The 25853-nt window shown below is 45.9% G+C and overlaps 2 protein-coding genes across 10 annotated transcripts in view; one reads left to right on the top strand and one right to left on the bottom strand.

Moving 5' to 3' along the window:
• Nucleotides 1–2014: 2014 nt before the first annotated feature.
• On the bottom strand, nt 2015–23361 carry LOC139177106 (protein bicaudal D homolog 1-like). 3 transcript variants are annotated; one of them, XM_070770966.1, is made up of 2 exons: nt 22866–23361; nt 2015–6463 (listed from the first exon to the last, which is right to left on the bottom strand). In XM_070770966.1, exons 1-2 carry the CDS (start codon nt 23092–23094, stop codon nt 6429–6431), a joined length of 264 nt encoding a protein of 87 aa, XP_070627067.1. In that variant the 5' UTR covers nt 23095–23361; the 3' UTR covers nt 2015–6428. The 3 variants fall into 3 exon arrangements, with proteins under 3 accessions (XP_070627067.1, XP_070627058.1, XP_070627076.1); XM_070770957.1 differs by lacking the exon at nt 2015–6463 and adding an exon at nt 14422–14622 and having other exon boundaries at nt 22849–23361; XM_070770975.1 differs by lacking the exon at nt 2015–6463 and adding an exon at nt 14422–14622.
• Nucleotides 23362–23487: 126 nt separating this feature from the next.
• Nucleotides 23488–25853, top strand: part of METTL21A (methyltransferase 21A, HSPA lysine) — a 68949-nt gene continuing 66583 nt past the window's right edge. For 4 of the 7 annotated variants that reach the window (XR_011561547.1, XM_070770921.1, XM_070770940.1 and 1 more), the window contains exons 1-2: nt 23827–24062; nt 24479–24658. Coding sequence is in view for 6 of the 7 variants with exons in the window: in XM_070770921.1 (XP_070627022.1) it covers nt 24512–24658 (147 nt within the window). In the remaining variant the exon portion in view is untranslated. The other 3 variants (XM_070770925.1, XM_070770922.1, XM_070770931.1) reach the window with 3 other exon arrangements.

The raw sequence follows: 25853 nt of genomic DNA, 5'->3' as shown, positions 1-25853 counted from the left end.
GAAAGAAAACAAATATTGCATTTTAATGCCTATGTGTGGAATTTAGGGACTTCCGTCTATGGGGTCTCACAGAGTCGGACACGACTAAAGCGGCTAAAGCGACTTAGCAGCAGCAGAAGCAGCTAGTTGCACAGAGGTAAAGAATTTGCCTGCAAAGCAGAAAATAGTATAGATGATCTTACCTGCAAAGGAGAAGTAGAGACACAGATGCAAAGAACAAATGTATGGATAGCAAGCGGGAAGAAGGGGGTTGGAGGAGTTGGGAGATTGGGATCGACCCATACACACTATTGATACCATGTATAAAATAGATGACTAATGAGAACATAGTGTATAGCACAGGGAACTCTGCTTAATGCTCTGGGTGGTGACCTGAATGGGAAAAAAGTCAAGAGGGAGGGGGCATATGTATATGTATGGCTGATTCATTTTTCCTTGCAATAGAAGCTGACACAACATGGTAAAGCAACTATACTTCAATAAAAATTAATTAAAAAATAATATTGTCTTGTGAGCCTCAAACATGGGATGTCTTTCCGTTTATTAAAGTTTCAAATTTCTTTTTTTGGCTGCGTCCTGCAGTGCGTGGAATCTTAGTTCCCCAACCAGGGATTGAAACCACACCCCCTGTAGTGGAAGCCCGGAGTCTTAACCACTGGACTGCCAGGGAAGTCCACCAGGGGAGTCCTTGTTCTTTCCTCACCTTTTTTAGACCATGGGAATTTCTTTCATGCCTGCTTATGCCCTAACTTCAACGTTTGCCTTTTTTTATTTCAGCATTAATGATGTAGAATAATTTTCCTAGAGCTGCTTCAAGAACTTAAAAAAAATCTTAAATTTGAAACTTCTATTTTAAAAAATCTCTGTTCTATTTGACCACTTCTAAGTCTGTAAAATGCAGACACATGGATTTATTCTGATGGAAGTTAGTGCATCTGCCCTCAGCTACTTCCATAATGTGACTGGCATCAGAATTATTTTTGGCCTCATAAACTGTTTTTTTTTTCTTTCTTTTTTTAATTATAGGTAACTCTAATGCTCTAGAAATTCACATATACAGCAAAACACACACCCACATCCACTGAAAAAAACCTATTTTAGCAAAGAGCTTCTCCATCCAGCTCATTCTGTTCAGCTTCTCTTTGCTCCTTCTTCAGTTCTGCAAATTCAGGTTTATATTTAGCTCCCTTTTGATTCTCCATATGCTCCTTCTAAAAACATTTCCTATTAAGGACGTTTCAACGGCTGATTTCTTGGAGAAATACTGAGTGAATGTGACCCGGAATAGGTGTGACTGAGGTTTGTCTGCTGGGGGCTTCCGGATCAAACTGTAGTCAAGGAAGCCCCTCAGGGAGAGGTCTGGCCTGCACCTCTCCCGTTTTTCCAGAACACTTACTCCTGATGACCTGAGAGGGTTAAACAGTGTGTGCAGGGTTGGTGGGGCGGTGGTCAAAGTCACCTCTGTTTGCCCATGTTTTTCACTTCATGGGGAGGGGGAGTGGGCAGAAGATGGGAAAGGTGGGGTCCCAGCACCACAGACAAGAGCAAACAATCTCCTGGCAGGGAGAGGCCAGCATGCCTACCTGCCCAGGGTCAGGTCAGATGGGGGCTTCCCAACCCAGCCAGCTCCCTGACTCCTGATGGTGGTTCTCTGACGGAGCTGACCCTGGCCCCCTGCTTTCAGAGCAACTGCTTATGCTTGGCCTGAAGGACAGGAAGGAAGAGAGGAAGGATTTAGAAGCCAGTGAGACTAGCCTTGGAGTCCCTCCATTGGCCCTTTAAAACCACTCTGGGCCTTGGTTTCCTCATCTTTAAAGACTATATAGTGCATTATTCATATCTGCTTTACTGCGTTGGTCTGGAACTGAACCTATGATATCTCTGAGGTATGTGGGTACTGCAACAAAGCAACTCACATGAATTTTTTGGTTTCCTAGTGCATATAAAAGTTATGTTTACATGACACTGGAGTCTATTAATGTGCATTAACATCGTGTCTAAAAAAATACGTACCTTAATTTTAAAATACTTTATTGCTAAAAATGATAACCATGATCAGCCTTTAGTACATTATAATATTTTGCCTGTGGAAGGTCTTGCCTCATACTGATGGCTGCTGACTGATCAGGGTGGTGGTTGCTGAAGGCTGGGGTGGCTGTGGCAATTTCTTAAAATAAGACAATGATGACAGCTGCCTCATTGATTGACCCCTCCTCTCAGGAACAATTTCTCTGTATCCTGCAGTGATGTTTGATGGCATTTTACCCACAGTAGAGCGTCTTCCAAAATTTGAATCAATCCTCTCAAGCCCTACCACTGCTTTATCAGTCAAGTTCATGTTATGTTCTATTTTTTGTTCTTGTTGCCATTTCGACACTCTTCACAGCATCTTCACAAGGAGTTGACTTCATGTCAAGAAATCACTTTCTTTGCTCATCTGTCAGAAGCAATGCCTCATCCATTAAAGTTTTATCATGAGATTTTATTGGGTCTTCCTGGTAGTCCAGTTGGTAAAGAATCTGCCTGCAATGCAGGAGACCAGGGTTCAATTCCTGGGTGGGGAAGATCCCCTGGAGAAGGAAATGGCAGCCCACTCCAGTATTCTCTGGAAAATCCCATGGACAGAGGAGCCTGGCAGGCTACAGTCCATGGGGTCACCAAGAGTTGGACACAACTTAGCGACTACACCACCACCATGAGATTCCAGCAATTCAGTCTCATCCTCAGGCTCCACGTTTCATTCTAGTTCTCTTGCTATTTCCACCATATCTGCAGCTACTTCCTCCACTGAAGTCTTGAACCCCTCAAAGTCATCTAGGAGGGCTGGAGTCAACTTCTTCCAAACTCATGTTCATGTTGATATCTTGACCGCTTTCTATGAATCACTAATGTCCTTCATGACATCCTTCAGAGGAATCATTATCTCTGGCCACTATAGCCTTATGAAATGTATTTCTTAAGTAAGACTTGAAAGTTGAAATGACTCCTAGATCCATGGGCTGTGGAATGAATGCTGTGTTAGCTAGCATGAAAACATCAGTAATCCCACTGTACATCCCCATCAGAGCTCTTGGGTGACCAGGTACATAATCAATGCCAGTAATATTTTGAAAGGAATCTTTTTTTACTGAACAATAGACCTCAACAGTGGTCTTAAAATATTTAGTAAACCATATTGTAGACAGATGTGCCGTCGTGCAGGCTTTATTGTTCCATTTATAGAGCACAGGCAGAGTAGATTTAGTATCATTCTTATAGACCCTAGGATTTTAGAAATGGTAAATGAGCATTGGCTTCAACTTCAAGTCATCAGCTGCATTAGTCCCTAATAGAGTGTTGTTGCTGTTGAGTTGTTAAGTTGTGTCTGTCTCTTTGTGACCCCATGAACAGTAGCATGCCAGGCTTCCCTGTCCTTCACTATCCCCAGAGTTTGTTCAAACTCATGTGTATTGTGTCAATGATGCCACCCAACCATCTCATCCTCTGTTATCCCCTTCTCCCTCTGCCTTCAATTTTCTCAGCATCAGGGTCTTTTCTAATGAGTCGGCTCTTCCCATCAGGTGGTCAAAGTATTGGAGCTTTAGCTTCAGCATCAGTCCTTTCAATGAATAGTCAGGGCTGATTTCCTTTAGGATTGACTTGTTGATATCCTTGCTGTCCAAGGGACTCTCAAGAGTCTTATCCAGCACCACAGTTCAAAAGCATCAGTTCTTTAGTGCTCAGCCTTCTTTATGGTCCAACTCTCATATCCATACATGACTACTGGAAAAACCCTAGCTTTGACTCCACCGACATTTGTCGGCAAAGCATTGTCTCTGCTTTTTAATACGCTGTCTAGGTTTATCATAGCTTTTCTTCCAAGGAGCAAGCAACCTTTAATTTTGTGGCTATTGTCACCATCTACAGTGATTTTGGAGCCCAAGAAAATAAATGAGTGTTAGCCTGTTGTTCGAAGCTCTGAAGCCAGATACTGACTTCTCTCTAGAAATGAAACATCCAGATGGCGTCTTCTTCCAATATAAGACTGTTTCATGTACACTGAAGATGTTGTGTAGCACAGCCACCTTTATTAATTGTCTAAGCTAGGTCTTTCTGGATAACTTCGACACCAGCACTTGCTGCTTCACCTTCCACTTTCATGTTCTGGCGATGGCTTCTTTCTTAAACCTCATGAACCAACCTCTGCTAGCTTCACACTTCTCTTCTGCAGCTTCCTCACTTCTCTCAGCCTTCATAGAATTGAAGGCCAGTTAGGGTCTCGTTCTGGATCAGGCTTTGGTTTAAGGCAATGTTGTGGCCGGTTTGATCCTCTATCCAGATCACTCAAACTCTCTCTACATCAGCAATAAGGCTGTTTTCCTTTCTTACCACCAACGTGCTCACTGAAGTAGCACTTTTCATTTCCTTCGAGAACTTTCCCTTCGCACGCACAACTTGGCTAACTGGTGCAAGGTGCCTAGCTTTTTTTCCTCTCTCGGCTTTCGACATGCTTTTCTCACCAAGCTTGATGATTTCTAGCTTTTGGTTTAAGGTGACAGATGGTGACTCTTCTTTCACATGGACTCTTAGAGCCATTGTAGGATTTTTAACTGGCTTAATTTCAATATGGTTGTGTCTCAGGGAATAAGGAGGCCCTAGGAAAGGCAGAGAGATGGGGGAACAACTGGTCCGAGGAGCAGCGACACAATACTCATGAATTAAGTTCACTGTCTTGTATGATCAAGGTTCATGGTGCCCCAAAACAGTTATGATAGTAACATCAAAGATCACTGATCACAGATCACCCTAACAAATACAATAATAATGGAAAAATATGAAATATTGAAAGAATTACCAAAAACTGACACAGAAACACAAAGTGAGCAAATGCTGTCAGAAAAATGGTGCCTATAGACTTGCTCGAAGCAGGACTGCCACAAACCATCAATCTGTAAAAAACACAATTATCTGTGAAGTGCAGTAAAGTGGAGAGCAGTAAGGCGAGGCACGCCTGGGCTTTGTAGGGTCGTGAATGTGCTCGGCACCTGCTGCCCTCAATAAATATGATGATACTCCCTCAGCTGCTGCCCCTCCATCTCTGCTGGTTGCCGGTCTGTTCTCCTTCCCTCTCTGTCTCTCTCTCCCTTATTTTCCTGAATTTAGCCCCCATGTCCTCAGCACATCTTGGATTCCCTTTCAGCTCTTCGTCTTTATTCCTTGGCCTTTATTTTCAGTGCTTTTCATTCCACTCGAATGGATGCCAGCTTGATCCTGTTGATTCATTCCAGTTTATCAGTGGGTTCGGCTTCTTTCTTTCTAGACTCTTCGTTTTCACTGTTGCTGAATGTTACCATATTTATTTGCCTTGAGCTAAAAGCCACTTGAAGAACTCACCACCACCATGGGAGGAGATGGTTTTTATCAGCCTGGCACATTCTGGAATCCTTTCTCCAGCCGTCCTCAGCCCAGTGCTCCCGGGGGCCAGGCCAGCAACCTGGGCTCCTTCCCCTTTCTGGGATCTTCAAGACCATCACTCCAGGCCTCTCTGCCTTTTGACACCTTTGGGGAAGGGTAAACTTCTGAGATGTGGCTCGGTTCTGTCCCTTTCCCTCCTGGAAGCAGGTCCATGCACAGAGCCCACACTCCCTGTACTGTGAGAGTCACTGCATGTCCTGCCCTCACCCAGTGTCAGCTTGCTTTTGCCTGCAGATATAATCCACGCCTCCAGCCTCTTCTCTCTCAATAAGTAAAAAGGATATTTTTGTTTTCAGCTTTATTCGCTGTTTTCTTTCTCCAGCTTCTTTAGAACCCAAAGAAGAAAAAGAGAGATGCCGTTTATTGAGGGCCCCTCAAAGACTCCCATGGTGTTGGCAATGCATGAAACTGGCTAAGGAGAAGACACTAAGGAGTGGAGGGGACTGTGGCAAACTGGAGAGAAAGTGTACCGTCCTGGGAGGAGAGTGCCAGCTCAGCTCTAACTCATTGCTATCTTCTGGGCTTTTAGGCTCATTTTAGCCAGATACTTACAAAAATTTCAAAGAAAGCCAGAGACCTTGATTTTTACCTGACATTTCCTCTTTTTTTTCTTATAGTTTAATTTTTAAATCAAAAACATTTTTGGGGGCCACATGTGGGATTTTAGTTCCCTGACCAGGGATCAAACCCATGTCTTCTGCATTGGAAGCTCAGAGACTTAACCACTGGACTGCCAGGGAAGTCTCTATCTCCCCACTTCAAAATGTTGACAACAAAATTAAAATTAAAACCATGAGAGCCAAGTTGGTGTGGAATGAACAAAACTTATCTGTAAGTCAAGGCTGTCCAAAGGCTGTCAGTCAGGGACAGCTGCCCGCATCCTGTCCTGGACCCTCAGCACCGCATCCTCCCTGCTCACATTTGCATGTAATTCCACTTCCATCATCCCATCTGGAAAACTTCCTTACAGTCCATCAGCAAGACTTGAATTCCAAATACCATGTGACACCTGAAGAGGGACATTGCTGTAAGTGAATGAGTTCTTTTGGAACTACAAGCTAATCATTTTCATTTGATAACATTTGATTCTCCTTTTGATCTGACTTACTTAAAATGTATACACTTTTATACTAGTTACATATCAATTAACATGCCCAGTATGAAAAGCAAATGGCTCCATCCCTTTTCTTGGAATCAGGTTGATAAAACACTGCTAACTCTTCAGCATCATTGACTCCAAGGTGCCTAATAAGTGGAATTTGAACTTAAAAAACTCTTGCAGTGAGGTGGGCCATAATTTTGTGTGATGGTTCTGAATTGTAACATTGATTCAACAAATATTTACTTGGTGTATGCATGTGTGTGCGTGCTCAGTTGCGTCCGACTCTTTGTGAACCCATGGACTGTAGCCCACTGGGCTCCTCCATCCATGGGATTTCCCAAGCAAGAATACTTGAGTGGGTTGCCATTTCCTTCTCCAGGTGATCTTCCTGACCCAGGGACTGAACCTGAGTCTCTTGCATCTCCTGCCTCTGCAGGTGGATTCATTACCACTGCACCACCTGGGAAGCTGTGTTTACTCAGCAGTTCTCTAAAAACCACAGCTGTGATGGCAAAACCCACCAGAACACAAGCCTGGAAACTTCTCCTGAAGCTGCCTCTTGTGCTGTTAAACAAGAATGTCAGGCTCAGCTGCAGCTGCTATGCAGCTGTGAACCAGGGCAACCTCACCGGCAACATGAAATGTCAGAATGCGGCTACTGATGCTGCCCATCCTCTTGGGGTAGAGCTCCTGGCAGTCCTCCTTTTCTCTCTCGGTGAGGTCTTACAGAAACTTTGACATTCAGAAGCTGCAGAATAACTTCAGGAAGATGGTAATGAACATGGTCATGCCAGGGCTCTGAATGTGATTAACTTTCTGTAGCACCAACGTGAGCCTTGTTCCTTAGGCTTCTCGAATATCCTCGAGACTGCCTCTCTGGCTGTGTTCACGTCATCCAGGGCAGTCAGCCTCACCCCGGAGCCACCCAGGGCTCTGTGACTCACCCAGAGGAGCTGGGTGGTGGTGCCCCAGAACCACCTCTCCTGTGGGGTGAAAGCCCAGGGAGTCGGGTCCTTCAGTGGTTCAGTGCCAGGTCTGACTGCTCTTCAGGCTTATCTACTGCCCACCTCCTACCGCCCCCTCAGGCTCATCTCCTGGCGCCCCCCCCTCCTACCGCCCCCCTCAAGTTCAGCTCCTGCTGGCCCCCCTCAGGCTCATCTCCTATTGCCCCCCTCCTACCGACCCCCTCAGGCTCATCTTCTGGCGCCTCCCTCAGGCTCATCTCCTGCTGCCCCTCTCTGGCTCACAGCTGGTCTTCCTTCCCTCTAGGGGCTTTTGTATTTTCTACTCCCTTGCTTGGAAAGCCTCCCAGCCTTTTTAAGTAGTGGTTTCTCTTTAATCTTTAAAAATTTCCATTTAAATATCACCCCCTTAGAGTCCTCTCCTTCCAGTGAGTTCCCTTACGTATTAGTGAAGATGGGCCAGGCTATTCTGCATTTGTGAATAAGCTCCAAATCTCCGTGGCTTAATAAGATGAAGATTTACTTCTTGTTCCTGTCACAATCCAGCAGCTCAGGGCTCCAGCTCCTCCTCACGCCTCCAAGGGCGGGAGGATGGGCGAGAAAAGGCTTTCAGGCAGGGACGCTATGGCCCTCACCCTCATGGCCAAGCCTACCTTACCTGAAAGGTGGCTGGGAAAGCAGTCTTCCTTTATAGGCATTATTTCAGTTAAACCCCACAGCAGGCCTCTGAGGTAATGGGGAATAGAGTGCTCATTTTCCAGGTAGGACACTGAGGCTGAGAGAGGCTATGTGACTCCTCACCCCTGACCCAAGGCCATGCAGCTAAGTGGTGGAGCCAGAATTCTACCCAGGGCATCAACCTCCTGAGTCCACTCAGAACCCAAACTCTGTATTGCCTATGTTGCTTCCCTGTTAAAGATAACAAGCAAATTGATAACCTATAACTATTTTCACAATAATGCTGAGATGTTATTCACCTTTTTCACTCTCATTCTCTCATGAATAGATTATGGGGCTTTCCAGAGGCTCCCTACATATGATGATGTCATTGCTGTAACAGTGACATATAATGGCGATGTGGCTATAATATTAAAATGAATTAACAAATAGTTTGTTTTACTTTCTTAAAACGTATCCTTTCTAATATAACATTAATAGATCTTACCCACACAAAGGGCTTCCCCAGTGGCTCAGACAGTAAAGAATATGCCAGGCCTGCAAGGCAGGAAACCCAGGGTTTCCTGGGTTCGATCTCTGGGTCAGGAAGATCCCCTGGAGAAGAGAATGGCTACCCACTCCAGTATTTTTGCCTGGAGAATTCCATGGATAGAGGAGCCTGGTGACCTACAATCCATGGGGTTGCATAGAGTTGGACATGACTGAACAACTAACATTTTCACTTTCAACCCACACAAAAGTTCTCTGGGGGTTCTTCAATGATTTCAGAAAGTGTAAAGGATCTTGAGACCAAGAAGTTTGAGAACTGCTGCTGGGTTAGAAGTTCAGGGCAATGTGTTTTCTAGTCACAGTTCAAACGCTAGCGTACAGCAATTAAGAGTCTCAATTTAAACTTTGCACTCAATTAAGAGTGCAAAGTTTAAAAAATACCTTTTAAAAATGCCCACATCTTGGGGGTTCCCTGGTGGTCCAGTGGTTAAGACTCTGTGCTTCCACTGCAGGAGTCTTGGGTTCAATCCCTGGTTGGGGAACTAAGAGCCTGCATGCTGCAAGGCATGGCCAAAAGGGGGGGAAAATGCCCACACATCTCAATTTCTATACCTTTAAAAAGAGGTTATGGTACAACTACATTACATGCTTCCCTGGTGGCCATTCCTTTCAAGAGTAGTGGGGAAGTGTGGCCAATTTGGTCTTACTATAATATTCAATCAGTGAGGCTTCGACTTTCCAGAGATTGATAGCCTAATCAGTTTACCTTGGCCCATATTAATGAAAAGTCACTACAGGTAAAATTTATAGTAGCAAAACCCATTTTACCTATGTACTGTGTAAATAGCTCTTGAACTTGGCTAATGGGTGGTTATGTTGTCCCAGGCTGCTGTCATTATGGGAAATTTCAGTTTAAATAAAATCAAGTAGGCACTGTCTTCCAGTTCACTGCAGTGGCTATATGATGTCACAATGGCTCAATTTTATAATCTGATTTACCTTCCCATAGAAGGTAGGCCATGCGAGCAGAATGTTCACCGTAATGGAATACAGTGTCTGAATAACTTGATATTTATAATCCCTGTTACTTAATAGAAGGTGAACTGTATGAGCATAGAGTAGCCCATTTACAAACGACAGCTAAGGATTGCACAAGTGCAAATAATGCTTGATTTAAGGTGCAATAACAATGGCTTTAAGATGTTCTACCTTTTTGAAAAATTAAGATTCTAAATGATAAATTAAAAAGGAGTAAATCAGAATAAGTGGTTAAATAGGTCGGTGTTATATATGGTAATTGACATGTTTATCATGTTAAATTGACATGCTCACCACCTCCCAACAGTTCAATGACATAGGCATTACTATTTTGTTGTTATTCAGTCACTAAGTCATGCCCAACTCTTTGCGATCCCATGGACTGCAGCACCCCGGGCCTCCCTGTCTCTCACTATCTCCTGGAGTTCGCTCAAGTTCATGTCCATTGAGTTTGTGATGCCATCCAACCATCTCACTACTATTAACCTATTTCTGAAAAAGGGAAGAAGTTTATCTTTTTAGAATTTAAACTCAGATGCTATGATTCATTGGGCCAAGCTCTCAACCACTGTCCATTACTGGTTTGTACTATAAAATTATGAATTTTAAGCAAATTTGGAGTATTTTAAAAAGCTATTTTTCATTAAAATTTTGTTCTCATTTGTTGTCCTCGATGCTTTGTTGTGGATTGAGTTGTGTCCCCATAAAAGAGATGTTAAGCTCGAACACCTGGCACCTGAGAATGTGACCTTATTTGGAAAGAGGGACTTTGCTAAGATGCCATTAAGAAGACATGCTAGATTAGAATGGGCCCTAAGTCCAATGACTGGTGACCTTATAAAGAGCGGGAAATCTGGACATATAGGGAGAAGACTGCCGTGTGAAGATGGAGGCAGAAATTAGGGTTGCGTTGTCACAGACCAGGGAACACTGAGGGCCCCCAGAAACTGCAAGAGGCAGGGAAGGAGTCTTCCCTGGGATCTTTGGAGGGAGTATAGCCCTGCCTGCCTACACCTTGATTTCGGACTCCCAGCCTCCAGCTCTGTGAGGAAGTATCAATACATTTCTGTTTTTATAAGCTACCCAGTTTTTGTACTTTGTTATGGCCGCTCCAGGAAATGGATACACTGACGCCATGGGCTGGAGCCCCAGCTGAACTCACGCTCCTGAGAGCGAGGCCTTGACTACTGATGCACAGCTGTGCCAGACACAGAGTAGATGGCCCCAGAGACAATGTCAGCAAATGAACGGATGATCTGAACAAATTAAGCTAATAATTTGGTCTGGATTCTGAGACTGTTGGAAGGTCTAGTTTTGCAGTGAGATCACTAAGAATCTCAAAAAAGTAAATAAGATACTATCCTAAATATCTTTTGGAACAGAGGAGGATAAAAAAAAAAACTTAGGTTTTTTAATTTGATGCAATGAATTGATAGGCAATAGGAAGCTACTGAAATGCATGGCTAGAAAGATTGTGTGCAGGCAGAGTGGTCTCTTTAGAAGTGGGCTTTGAGAAGGGGACCAGAAAAGTGAAAGTATTAGTTGCTCAGTTGTGTCCAGCTCTTTGCGACTCCATAGACTGTAGTCCACCAGACTCCTCTGTCCATGGAAATTCCCAGGCAAGAATACTGGGGCTCCCCTGGTGGCTGCAATGCAGGAGATCTGGGTTCGATCCCTAGGTTGGGAAGATCCCCTTGAGAAGGGAATAACAATCCACTTCAGTATTCTTGCCTGGAGAATCCCATGGACAGAGGAGCCTGGCAGGCTACAGTCCACGGGGTCACAAAGAGTTAAACATGACTGAGCAACTAACACTTCACTTTGAGAATGGGAGGATGGTAGAGTGACAACCTGGCAGGACACTGACCCACAGGCATGGCAGCAGGTCAGCCAGCCAGGAGACCACTCTCAGGCAGCTCACTCTCAGCAGCTTAGGTTCAGCCAAGGCTCCAGCCCATGAAGTCAGTGTAACCATTTCCTAGAGCTGCCATAACAAAGTACACCAACTGGAATGTGGTACAGACAATCTTATTTTACAAAGCAGAACTAGAGACACAGAGGTAGAGAATAGATATATGGATACAAAGGAAACAAGGGCAAAACAGGGCTGGGATAAACTGGGAGACTGGGGTTGACACATACATACTTGCAGCCAGTATTGGAATGTTTCAACCACCAGCAGGGCTGCCCAGTGTGTTCTGATGTTGGTGGCAGACAGGAGACCAGGAGGCCAGTCTACAGACAAGGGGGTTTGTCTCAGAGAAGGAAAGTGTTTAGGAAGAAACAGTAAGAGCCTGTTACACATTAGACAAACTGAAGGATGGCAAATCATGTAAAGACTTCACGGTGCCCTCAGGTCAGAGGCAGACCCCAAGCAAGCAGCCTGGGCGGAGGAGGATGTCAGGATGAGATGGGGGAGACAGAAACCACAGGCTTCTTCCCTGGATGTGCACCACCAGGGCCAGTGCCTTGAACACACGTCGGTCACCGAAGCCACCTGGGATCACATGAGTACTGATGAAACAGACTGAAGGCGTGGGCACTGGAAGGCGGGAAGGTTACAGATCCTGTGAACTAGGGAAAAGTCGGGGTAGCAGATGAGGGTGATGAAATAAGTTACAGCAGATGTTTAATAAATACTTCCTGTGTGCAAGGTACTGGTCGAAGAACTGAGCATGTGGTCACCACCTTCCTCTTCCTATCAAGCTGGCAGGGTCATGATAAGATGTCCCTTTTGTGGATGAGGAAAATTCACAAAATGCTAATTCATGAGTCAAGGTCCTACAGTTAGGAAAGGATATGACCAGCAGTAAAGTCCAGGCTTTGACTCTAAGCCTGTTTTCTTAATTTTTCACTCTAAAGATACTCAGTGCTGCTGCTGCTGCTGCTAAGTTGCTTCAGTCATGTCCAACTCTGTGCGACCCCATAGATGGCAGCCCACCAGGCTCTGCCGTCCCTGGGATTCTCCAGGCAAGAACAATACCATGCATTAAAGTGTTCAATGAGCTCTTCCATACAGCATCCCTCTTGGTGCCTGTAGCAATCCTGTGAGGTGAGTATTATTATCAACCCCATCTACAGATGAGGAAACTGAAGCTCAAGGTGTGGTAGTAACTTGCCCAAGGTCGTGAGATTCGGGACCAGTGGAAGTGGGATTCAAGTCCGCATCCTGCAGTCCCAGTCCCCAACTCTTCCACTGCTTGGCCGAGCTGCTGAGCAGACCACTGTTTGTGCAGAAGTGGTGATTTTGAATACACTGAACCCTGAAATTGCAGTAAAGAGGCTAAGTAGGCAAGAGCATAGGAAGAAAGGCCAGCATTCTGAGAAGCTGCAGAGGCCTGGAGGACCCTGGTGGCAGAAGGGCTACACCAGAGACAGGTGCCCTGATGTCCTAGAGGAAAGAACCTTTTAAGGTTCAGAGGACCAATGTCCAGAGAAGGCTGGTGCCAGGACAGAGCCAAGACCTGGCGCTGGCCAGAGGCGCTCTGAGAGAACAGAACATGCCAGTTGGGCGCCGAGAAGAGTAGGCAGGTTACAGGCAGAGGCAAGCCTGCAGCACTCTTAAAATCCTGAATTTTTAGATAATAGGGGATTCTTAGACTTGTTTGATGGAGAAGGCAATGGCATCCCATTCCAGTACTCTTGCCTGGAAAATCCCATGGATGGAGGAGCCTGGTAGGCTGCAATCCATGGGGTCGCTAAGAGTCGGACATGACTGAGCGGCTTCACTTTCACTTTCCACTTTCATGCATTGGAGAAGGCAATGGCAATCCACTCCAGTGTTTTTGCCTGGAGAATCCCAGGGATGGGGGAGCCTGGTGGGCTGCCGTCTATGGGGTTGCACAGGGTCGGACACGACTGAAGCGACTTAGCAGCAGCAGACTTGTTTGAAGGCAAAAAGGAGAAGCCATTGGTGGAAAAAGTTGGGGAGCAATCCTCTCCAGTTCTGGAGAGAAGAAAGAAGACTTAGGGCTGTGTGAGGTGGGGGTGGGGGTGCCTTTTCATCCTAGAATGGACAAGAAAGATGCAACCAGAGATCACACTTCTGTTTTGTCAACATATTTATCAAGGTGGGAGGGGAGGCTTCCCAGGTGGTGCTAGTGGTAAAGAACCTGCATGCCAATGCAGGAGATGTAGGAGACATGGGTTCAATCCCTGAGTTGGGAAAACTCCTGGAGAAGGGCATGGCAACCCACTCCAGTATTCTTGCCTGGAGAATCCTATGGACAGAGGAGCCTGGCAGACTATAGTCCATGGGGTCACAAAAGGTTGGACATGACTGAAGCGACTTAGCATGCACATGTGGACTCCAGTCATCTGCTGACAGTGAGTGTAGAGAGGAGATTTTTTTGTCTTTCAAACACAAGTCCATCTATTAGGATCATATTTGTTGTTTGGAAAATACAATAGCAAGTTATTATACAGGTGAAAGTTGCTCAGTAGTGTCCGACTCGTTGTGACCCCATGGACTATACAGTCTATGGAATTCTCTAGGCCAGAATACTGGAGTGGGTAGCTGTTCCCTTCTCCAGGGGATCTTCCCAACTCAGGGATCGAACCCAGGTCTCCCACATTGCAGGCGGATTCTTTACCAGCTGAGCCAAAAGTGAAGCCCTATTATATACATGAGGACCTTATAGAATGTTCATTTTCTGTTTATGTTACTTCCTAAAAAAACACATCAGAAAATACAATAGCTAAAGCAAAAAAGGGAGCTTTATTATCAGGTTACACTGGCATCCTGTAGACCCTGGGAGCCCAGCTGCAGCAGGACCTGGAGGACCATCTGGAGGCCTGGCTTCTCCACACACAGCACACGGGGTGGCCCTGATGGGCATGGCTTTTTCTCCTTTGTTCAAGGAACCAGCCCAGACTGAAAATATCAGGATTGTTTTTCTTCTGCAGGGGACACAAAAGGGAAAAAGCAGCTCAAACTCCTTTAAGCTAATTAGGGAATTTAACAGCTCAAATAACCCAGCACTCTGGCCCACTGGATCCAGGTGGTCACTTGGCACCTCGGGAGGCACTTCTCCTTCCACAGGCACCTGCAGGGGCTCCATTTGCTCCTGGTTCAGTCCTCTTGGGACCATATGACTAACAGGACTCGGATTTCTCGTCCTCCTCAACCCTCTGGTTCTCCGAGAGTCCCAGCAAGTCTCACAATTGGCCACAGGAAAGCCCAGCTTTGGTCACATGCCTACTTCTGACCCACCAGATAGAAGGAAATACTCTTTGGCCAGGCTGGGGCCATGTGTCTGGTCCTGGAGTCAAGGCTGAGGTCAGTCCCATCCCAAACATAGACGAGTAAGAGCAAATGCTACATGAAGTTCACTGTTTGCTGGGCATGGTTTTAAGTACTTTAGACAACTCATTTGAACCTCACCTTGCGTGCTAAAATAGTTTCAGTCATGTCTGACTCTTGTGACCCTGTGCACTGTAGCTTGCGAGGCTCCTCTGTCCATGGGGATTTTCCAGGCAAGAATACTGAGTGGGTTGCTGTGCCCTCCTCAAGGGGATCTTGCTGACCCAGGGATTGAACCTGCATCTTTTATGTCTCCTGCATTGGCAGGCAGGTTCTTTACTGCTAGCACCACCTGGGAAGCCCTTGTTTACTAGTTTAATCAGCACATTATCCCCTCTTTATAGCTGGGGAACAGAGTGAGGCACAGGTGAACACATCCTAGCTAAGGTCTCACAACTAATTGAAACTAAGTTGCAGAGCTGGGATAGGACCCAGATTCTCGGGCCCCAGGGCTCTTGACCATTAGCAAAAGGGGACTGCTACCAACCAAACAAGAAATAAATATTGAATTAATAAAGATAATAACAAGAGATGTTCAGTAGCCACCCTGAATTCTCGATCTGCAGAGAGAATTATCTGCCCAGCCCAGGCTGGGTATCCACCTTGGTCCGGGGCAGGATCACATTGTACCAGGGTGGCTGCATCTGCTGTGACCTTGTATATGGGCCAGTTCCAGAAAACAGGAGGGATAAAAGAACAAACTCCCTTCTACCATTATTCTCTAGTGAGGAGTCATAAGATTGGGGAAAGGCAGTTTTAGTCACAGGGATAAAAACAAAAAGCTATAAATTAAAAGGCCCTGGGTATACTTATTTATATTCTACCTTACCCTAAATCCTGCTCTCCACAAGGGGTGAGTGGGTATGAGGGTCCAATAGACTAAAGGTACACGGGGAACCACGGACCTGGATGAGACGACCAAGCATGGTCCCTTTGTTTGGGTCCAGGAGATGACCAGGGAATGAAGCCCAGCCACCTTGCTATGAGCAAAAAGCACATAGATTTAGAGACTGTTATATTATGAACAAGCTGCACTTTGGAATTATAAATAATCTAGAAAGTGAATCTACCTTTCTGCACATCTCCCACAAGACTGTCCCAAGTAGGAAAATGGTCTTCAAGCCTTAGAATCACAGTTGGATAAAGGCAGTCAGTTGTCTCAGCTGATGCTGATGCTAACAAGGGAGAGTGGGAGGTATGTGAGTGCTCAGTCGTGTCTGACTCTTTGTGACCCCATGGACTGTAGCCCACCGGGTTCCTCTGTCCATGGAATTTTCCAGGCAAGAACACTAGCGTGGGTTGCGATTTCCTCCTCCAGGAGATAGAACCCAGGTCTCCTGCATGAGCAGGTGAGTTCTTTACTATTGTGCCACCTGGGAAGCCCCATGTAGAGCTCCCAAAAAGGATCACCTTTACTGAAATTGAGCCACCCACACTATAAGCTTCTCCCTGTTTTGAAATTTCCCTTTTTCACACTTGTGTTCTGGCAGCTTCTGCTGCATTATGCTGTAATAACAATCCTCAGTCTCAATGGTGAGCTCAATAAAGGTTTATTTCTCACTCATGGTTCACAAATTACACAGGTTGGCTGGGGCTCTGCTCCACCGGGGGATGGGGTTAGGAAGCGCCCTCATCTGGGGTCTGCAGGTCTTTAGCAAAGGGAAAAGGAGCAGTGACAGGGCTCCAGATAGGGGCGGTCCCTAACCCCATCCCCAGGTGGAGCAAAGGCAATACCAGGGAGGAAAAAAACTGTCTTTTCAACAAATGGTGCTGGAACAACTAGACATCCACATGGAAAAAATAATTCTAGATACAGTCTTACAGCTTTCACAAGAATTAACTTGATATGGATCACAGACTTAAATTAAAATGCAAAACTATAAAACCCCTAGAAGATAAAATAGGAGAAAGCCTAGACGACCTTGAGCATAGTGATGATGTTTTAGGTATAATACCAAAGGCATGATCCATGAAAGAAATAACTGATAAGCCTAACTTGCATTAAAATTAAACATTTCTGTTCTGCAAACGAAACTCAAGAGAATAAAAAGAAAAACCACAGACTGGAAGAATATTTCCAAAAGACACATCTAATAAAGGAGTATTATCCAAAATACACAAAGAACTCTTAAAATCTAACTATAAGAAATCAGATTTTAAAAAGGTCCAAACAACAGGTGTGTGAAAAGGTGCTCAGCATCATTAATCACCACAGAAATGCAAATCAAAGCCACAGTGAGATATTTGTTGAATGCCTATTATCAAAAAGGTAAGAGATTACAAGTGTTGGTGAGAATGTGGAGAGAAGAAAACCCTTGTGCACTGTGGGTGGGAATGTAAATTGATACACTCACTATGGAAAACAGTATGGAGGTTCCTCAAAAACTTAAAAATAGAACAGAATTACCATAAAATTTACCTAGGGGGCTTCCCAGGTGGCGCTAGTGGTAAAGAACCTGCCTGCCAATGCAGGAGACACAAGAGACGTGGGTTTGATCCCTGGGTTGGGAAGATCCCTTGAAGGAGGGCATGGCAATCCACTCCAGTATTTTTGCCTGAGAAATTCCGTGGACAGAGGAGCCTGGAGGGCTACAGTCCATGGAGTCACAAAAAATCAGACATGACTGAAGCAACTTAAGATAGCAGATCTTAAAAGTTCTCATCACAAGGAAAAAAACTGTAACTATGTGAGGCTATATATCATCACACTAAACTTACTGTGATGATCATTTTGCAATATTTACATGTATCATGTTATTATGTTGTATACTGTAAACTAATACAAAGTTATATGTCAATCATATCTCAATAAAACTGGGGGAAAAAAAGATGCTCCATGTCACATGTAATTAGGGAATTACAAATTAAAACAGCAATGAGAGGCCACTACAAGCCCATTAGAATGGCCGACATCCAGACACTGACAACATCAAATGCTGGTAAGGATGTGAAGCAACAGGAACTCTCATTCATTTCTGATGGGATTGCAAAATCATACAGTCACTTTGGAAAGCAGTTTGGTAGTTTCTTATAAAACAAAACATACTCTTCCATGTGACTCAGAAGTGAAGCTCCTTGGTCTCTACCCAAAGGAGGTGGAAACTTATGACCATAGAGAAGCCTGTACAGGAATGTTTATAGCAGGTTTATTCATAACTGCCAAAACCTGGAAGCAATCAGGCTGTCTTTTAGTGGGTAAATGGACAAACTGTACTACATCCATACAATGGAATGTGTGTCATTCAGCACTTCAAAGAAATAAACTACCAAACAATGAAAAGACATGAAGGAACCTTAAATGCACACTAAGCAAAGGGCTACATACTGTATGATTCTAACTATATGACGTCCTGGAAAATGCAAAACTTTTTGGAGTCAAAAAAAAAAATCAGTGGTTGCCAAAGGTTATGGATGGATATGTAGAAGACAGAGGATTTTTAGGAAGTGCAACTACTCTATGTGATACTATAATGGTGGGTACATGTCTCCATTTGTCCAAGTTCATAAAATGTACAACACCAACATGCTATGGAGATCAGTGGAGAAATAACTCCAGAAAGAATGGAGAGACAGAGCCAAAGCAAAAACAACACCTAGTTGTGGATGTGACTGGTGAAGGAAGCAAAGTATGATGCTATAAAGAGCAATATTGCATACGATTCTGGAATGCTAGGTCCATGAATCAAGGCAAACTGGAAGTGGTCAAACTGGAGATGGTAAGAGTGAACGTTGATGTTTTAGGAATCAGCGAACTAAAATGGACAGGAATGGGTGAATTTAACTCAGATGAACATTATATCTACTACTTTGGCAAGAATCCCTTAGAAGAAATGGAGTAGCCATCATAGTCAACAAAAGAGTCTGAAATGCAGTACTCGGATGCAATCTCAAAAACGACAGAATGATTTCTGTTCGTTTCCAAGGCAAACCATTCAGTATTATGGCAATCCAAGTCTAGGCCCTGATCAGTAATGCTGAAGAAGCTGAAGTTGAATGGTTCTATGAAGACCTATAAGATCTTTCAGAACTAACACTCAAAAAAAGATGTCCTTTTCATTATAGGGGACTGGAATACAAAAGTAGGAAGTCAAGAACACTTAGAGTAACAGGCAAATTTGGCCTTGGAGTACAGAATGAAGCAGGGCAAAGGCTAATAGAGTTTTGCCAAGAGAACACACTGGTCATAGCAAACACCCTCTTCCAACAACACAAGAGACGACTCTACACATGGACATCACCAGATAGTCAACACCAAAATCAGATTGATCATATTCTTTGCAGTCAAAGATGGAGAAGCTCTATACAGTCAGCAAAAATAAGACTGGGAGCTGACCATGGCTCAGATCATGAACTCCTTATTGCCAAATTCAGACTGAAATTGAAGAAAGTAGGGAAAACTACTAGACCATTCAGGTATGACTTAAATCCCTTACGATTTGAGTGGAAGTGAGAAATAGATTTAAGGGACTAGATCTGATAGACAGAGTGCCTGATGAACTATGGATGGAGGTTCATGACATTGTTCAGGAGACAGGGATCAAGACCATCCCCAAGAAAAAGAAATGCAAAAAAGCAAAATGGCTGTCTGAGAAGGCCTTACAAATAGCTGTGAAATGAAGAGAAGCAGAAAGCAAAGGAGAAAAGGAAAGATATACCCATTTGAATGCAGAGTTCTAAAAGATAGCAAGGAGAGATAAGAAAGCCTTCCTCAGTGATCAGTGCAAAGAAATAGAGGAAAACAATAGAATGGGAAAGACTAGAGATCTCTTCAAGAAAATTAGAGATACCAAGGGAACATTTCATACAAAGATGGGCTTAATAAAGGACAGAAATGGTATGGACTTAATAGAAGCAGAAGATATTAAGAAGAGATGGCAAGAATACACAGAAGAACTGTACAAAAAAGATCTTCACGACCCAGATAATCATGATGGTGTGATAACTCACCTAGAGCCAGACATCCTGGAATGTGAAGTCAAGTGGGCCTTAGGAAGCATCATTACAAACAAAGCTAGTGGAGGTGATGGAATTCCAGTTGAGCTATTTCAAATCCTAAAAGATGCTGTACTCAATATGCCAGCACATTTGGAAAACCCAGCCACAGGACTGGAAAAGGTCGGTTTTCATTCTAATCCCAATGAAAGGCAATGCCAAAGAATGCTCAAACTACCGCACAATTGCACCCATCTCACATGCTAGTAAAGTAATGCTCAAAATTCTCCAAGCCAGGATTCAACAATACGTGAACCATGAACTTCCAGATGTTCAAGCTGGTTTTAGAAAAGGCAGAGGAACCAGAGATCAAATTGCCAACAACCGCTGGATCATTGAAAAAGCAAGAGAGTTCCAGAAAAAAACATCTATTTCTGCTTTATTGACTATGCCAAAGCCTTGACTGTGTGGATCACAATGAACTGTGGAAAATTCTAGAAGAGATGGGAGTACCAGATCACCTGACCTGCCTCTTGAGAAATCTGTAGGCAGGTCAGGAAGTAACAGTTAGAACTGGACATGGAACAACAGACTGGTTCCAAATGAGGACAGGAATACATCAAGGATGTATATTGTCACCCTGCTTATTTAACTTCTATGCAGAGTACATCATGAGAAACGCTGGGCTGATGAAGCACAAGCTGGAATCAAGATTGCCAGGAGAAATATCAATAACCTCAGATATGCAGATGACACCACCCTTATGGCAGAAAGTGAAGAAGAACTAAAGAGTCTCTTGATGAAAGTGAAAGAGGAGAGTGAAAAAGTTGGCTTAAAACTCAACATTCAGAAAACAAAGATCATGGCATCCAGTCCCATCACTTCATTGCAAATAGATGGGGAAACAGTGTCAGACTTTATTTTTTTGGGCTCCGAAATCACTGCAGATGGTGATTGCAGCCATGCAATTAAAAGATGCTTACTCTTTGGAAGAAAAGTTATGACCTAGACACCACATTAAAAAGTAGAGACATTACTTTGCCAACAAAGGTCCATCTAGTTAAGGCTATTGTTTTTCTAGTAGTCAAGTATGGATGTGAGAGTTTTACTAAAAAGAAAGCTGAGCGCCAAACAATTGGTGCTTTTGAATTGCAGTATTGGAGAAGACTCTTGAGAGTCCCTTGGACTGCAAGGAGATCCAACCAGTCCATCCTAAAGGAAATCAATCCTGAATATTCATTGGACGGACTGATGTTGAAGCTGAAACTCCAATACTTTGGCCACCTGATGTGAAGAGCTGACTCATTTGAAAAGACCCTGATGCTGGGAAAGATTGAGGGCAGGAGGAGAAGGGGACGACAGAGGATGAGATGGTTGGACGGCATCACCGACTCAATGGACATGAGTTTGAGTAAACTCCAGGAGTTGGTGATGGACAGGAAGGCCTGGCATGTTGCAGTCCATGGGGTCGCAAAGAGTCAGACACGACTGAGCAACAAAACTGAACTGAACTGATACCAACAGTGAAGTCTAATGTGTAAACTCTGGTCTTGGGGTGATAATGATGTGTTACCGTAGGTTCATCAGTTGTAATAAATGTACCATTCTGGTGGGAGATGATAAACGGGGAGGCTAGGCACCGGGCAGGGAGTGTTTGGGGAATCGTTGCACTTTCTTGCCAGTTTTATGCCACTAACATAAAAAAGTTAATGATGAATAACTGAGCAAAGCAAAGAAAGGAAGGAAAAATGGAAAAGATTTTCACTGGTGGCTTTCAAAGTTCTTCAAGTCACTTTTGCAGCCGAGGGTCCCAGCTTTCTAAGGAAATCTGGACAGAGAGCAGAGCACGCCCCCTGCGGGATGCGAGAGGAATAGGAAGCGGGGACGCGGGGGTCGTGGGGAGGGGCATGGTCCAGTCTGCCGGCCGGAATCACCCGGGAAGCTCTGAAAAATAGGATTGCTCTGGCCCCACCGCTAACCAGCTGAGACTTTGCAGTGGCAGCATCCAGCTCTGCAGGGTTGAAAAGCGCTCCAGTTTATTCCAAAGTGCAGGCGGAGCTGAGACTCGCTGCGAGAGAGCGGCGGCGGGTGGGTTGCAGGGTCTGGGGGTCAAGATCCAAGAGGAAAAAGAAACCTTCCAGGGAGAAGGAGGGTAGCCCTCATCTCGTCATTTTTGCCCCCCTCCCTCCAACCCCCAGCGCAGTCACATTCCTGGATGCTCTCTCCAACCGCGTCCCTCCCATGGGCCTGCGGCCAGACACCACACTCCGAGCAGTTTCGTCTCGAGAACGGGTGCCCCCAGGGCAGGTGCGCTGACCTTTTGGCCGGGGGAGGAAGGAGACAGGATCCCGGCTGACCGCGCTAGCAACAACCCCGCATTTTCCACTCCGCAGCCACGAGCGCGCGAATTCACTAATTCGGACTTCACTTTGGTGAGATGGTGAATGGGTGATGGGTGGTGGATGGGTGACCACGTATTCTTAGGGGCGAATTTTCTCCTACACCCGCTAACTGACCCGCAAGCGCACAAATTTTAAAACCACACACACACAAAAGCGCGAGCGCGAGAACTAGCACAGAGACTGGCAGGTGGACCCACCGCCTGTCCAGCGCCAGGCGGGTGGCTTCGCGGTCCCCGGCCGCGGTGGCACCCACGCCCTCCGCGCCCCCGCATCTCCAGCGGTGTATATCCAGTAGTGTAGTAGTGTTAGTTGTTCAGTCATGTCCGACTCTTTGTGACCCCATGGACTATAGCCCGCCAGGCTCCTCTGTCCATGGAATTCTCCAGGCAAGAATACTGGAGTGGGTTGGCATTTCCTTCTCCCATCCTGATGGTAGTGGACAGTGAAAACATTTAGGCATAAACTAAAGTGTTGGCTAGCATAGCTCACCAGTAGAATGAGATCACCTGTTTGTTGGCTTTCAGCACCGCCCTCAGTGTGGCGGATCTGCTCCCGTTTGGTGCTCAGTAGCGACTTGAGGATCTTTTTCATTAGGGCTTCCTTGTCTTTATCGACCACGGGGGCCAGCTCCCGTGCTGCAGCTCCTTGACGAGACAGTTGCAAGGACCGGTCCACGGCTTTCTGCAGATGTTTGATTTGGTCCCGGATTATGGCATTAAGGTTGTAGATATTCATTGGTTCTTTGCGAATGTCACTTGTATCTAATACTGGAGATGATGGTGGGGCAGTAATAACAGAGGGTATCCTAAAGCGGGATAATCATACTGTTAATGCCCAGTTTAAGTTCAGAATCGAGTCCGCCCAGTTTAAGTTCAGGATCGAGTCTGCGGTGGTCGTTATAGAACGCCCCGATTTAGAGAGCGTGGATCCCCCACGAGCTCCACCCTCGGTGGCCAGAGAAACTGACTTGCGGGTGCTGATACCTTGCGGACACACACAGCCGGAACCCCGCCCCGCCCCCGCCTCCGCCCCGCCATCCCCGCTCTGGGTCCCCACACTGCACCCGCCGCTCCGCGTCGCTGGCGCTCGGGGATCGCTTGTTCTGGGAAGGCGGGGGACCGGAAACGGGTGGCCCAGCGCCGGCCGCTCGCCCCCGCCCGGCCCGGCGGTCTACCCGCTCTCTGGCCCTTTAAAGCCGGTCATTTCCGTCGGCGACCTTGGGGGCGGGGAAAGCGACGCGCGCGCCACGCGAGGCCGTCTCCGGAGCCGTAAGTAGAGGCAAGGCCGTGCCGCGGGCCCCAGTGTGTGGCCCGCCGGGCTCCCGGGGTGCTGGCCGTGCCATCGGCGGGGAGGTTCCGGCGCTCCCGGGGCGGGGTGAGGCCGCGCCGAGTGGGCGGCCCCTCTCCAGGCTCCAGCCCCTACCCCGCTGCTTCCCGTAGCCTCAGGGCCCGGCGGAAAGACGTGCGTCCCTGTCCGCTGCCCCTCTTTGGGGTTGGCGGGGCGGGCGACTCCGGGGAGGGCTCCCAGCCGCGGAGGGGGGCCACTCCATGCCGGACCCATGGTCCCGCTCCCCGCGAGTGATTCAGAATCCCCGAGTGTCTTTCACTTTCAGTCTCCAGGAAATGGATCTGCGTAGACCGTGTATATCCAACTGGTACCATAAAGCAGGATAATCACAACGTTAACCCCGGGTTGAAGTTCAGGTTCGAGTCCGTGGTGGTCCCCATTGAACTCACCGAGGGAGAGGGAGCGAGGGGAGACCAACACAAAACAATAGATGCCCCGCCGATCGCGGCGGGTTGCAAGCCGCAGTCCACGCGGGCCCAGGCGGTTTAGAAAGCGCTACTTTGTCCGCGCCCTGAGCTGACATCTCCACTTCGCTCACTCTTACCGAATTCACTGAGTGGTTACAGCTGAATGTATAGGGCATCCAGCACCTTTGGCGTGAATTCAGAGCGAAATCTCACTTCCCAGGAGGGCCGTGCAAAAGGGATTAGAGACTTCGCCTCAACTCTTTCTTCTTTTGAACTTGTAACAACTGGCTTTGAGCACTTGGAGCTACTAAAGAGGTCATGCATTTTCTGGCTAGAGCCTCACTCAGGATTCTTTTGCCCTACAGCTTGGAGGGAACAGAGAGTTGGGCGGGGGCGAGATGGCCCTGGTGCCCTATACGGAGACCGCGGAGATGGGGCTGCAGAGATTCCACAAGCCTCTGGCCACCTTCTCCTTTGCAAACCACACGATACAGATCCGGCAGGACTGGAAGCAACTGGGAGTCGCAGCGGTGGTTTGGGACGCGGTAAGTGAGCCCCGGACGCCTCTGAAAATATCAGCAATTGATGATAAGACTGCTCTTATTTTTGAAAAGTTAACAGCTTTGTTGGCTTGTAATTCATATACTGTACCTTTCACTTCAAGTTGTTTTTTTTATTTTTTTAAGTAAATTCACAAAGTGGTGCAAGTACCTCTATGCTGAGTTTTAAAACATTGCATCACCACACCCCCATCCCCAGAAAACCTCTACCCACTAGAATCATTTTCCTGCCCGCCCCCCACCCCACTAAATAGATTGCATTTTAAGGGTGAGTAAAGAAAGCTGAGAGAAATTAAATGACTTCCCACTGGAGCCCCTAGCTGCTTTGGAGACTAAGTTTAACATTGCACAAAGAAAATGTAACTGACAAAGCCCCACAGGAGGATCATGTGTTTTCTTTAAGTTTTCCATAGTTGTCATGATCAAAAAAGGACACTGTAATTGCTACTTTTCCCTCTCCCCAGCCCTGTTCTTTCAACTGCTTGTGGCAGACTTGCCCTCAGCCTCTAGCCACACCTGGGATTCAGTGGGAAACTCAGGATTCAGTGAATGCTGGATAAATGATTGGCATAGATACAGTTTTACCATCTTAACATTGTATTAGGGGTGTCAGAAACATTCAGGGATACAAAATATTGATATATCTGTAACCCAGTGGTACTAGTTCTAGGAATCTAGTCCAAGGTAACTACACGAAAAGTTTTCTCAGAAAGTAGTAAAGATACAGAATAGCGAGGAATGGGTGAGTCTCCTTCATTCTCCCCGAGAAGAGGAATTGCTCAGTATACTATGTGGCCATGAAAAATTAAAATTATGTTAAGAGCATACATTGATTTTTAGAGTTGTTTGCAAATGCTAACTCACATATCAAGTCCAACCCTTCATCTGAAACTTACCCCTTGATGTCGGGTCGCTGAGGGGTGATGAGTGTTAGGGGCTCAGGAGAGCAGGAGAGAGGGGTGCAGCTCCGAGAGGCTTAGTGGGGCTCTGCTTGTCCCCTTTGGTTTTGGCTTTGCTGATTTGAACTCGGTTTAGGAACTGGACTTTCCTTAAGCCAAATCACAGAGACTGTTCATGTCAGCTCTGCCAGAATGGGTTTGTAAACCTTGAGTGTCAGAGTGCTGTGACACAGAAGTTAACCACCTTCCCAGATTCAGCAGGACCCGGTCTTGGGTGGACA

The sequence above is a fragment of the Bos indicus genome, chromosome 2 (assembly GCF_029378745.1).
Source record: "Bos indicus isolate NIAB-ARS_2022 breed Sahiwal x Tharparkar chromosome 2, NIAB-ARS_B.indTharparkar_mat_pri_1.0, whole genome shotgun sequence".
Lineage (NCBI taxonomy): Eukaryota > Metazoa > Chordata > Mammalia > Artiodactyla > Bovidae > Bos > Bos indicus.
Note: the sequence above shows the minus strand (reverse complement) of the source record. Positions and strands in the feature narration are given on the sequence as shown.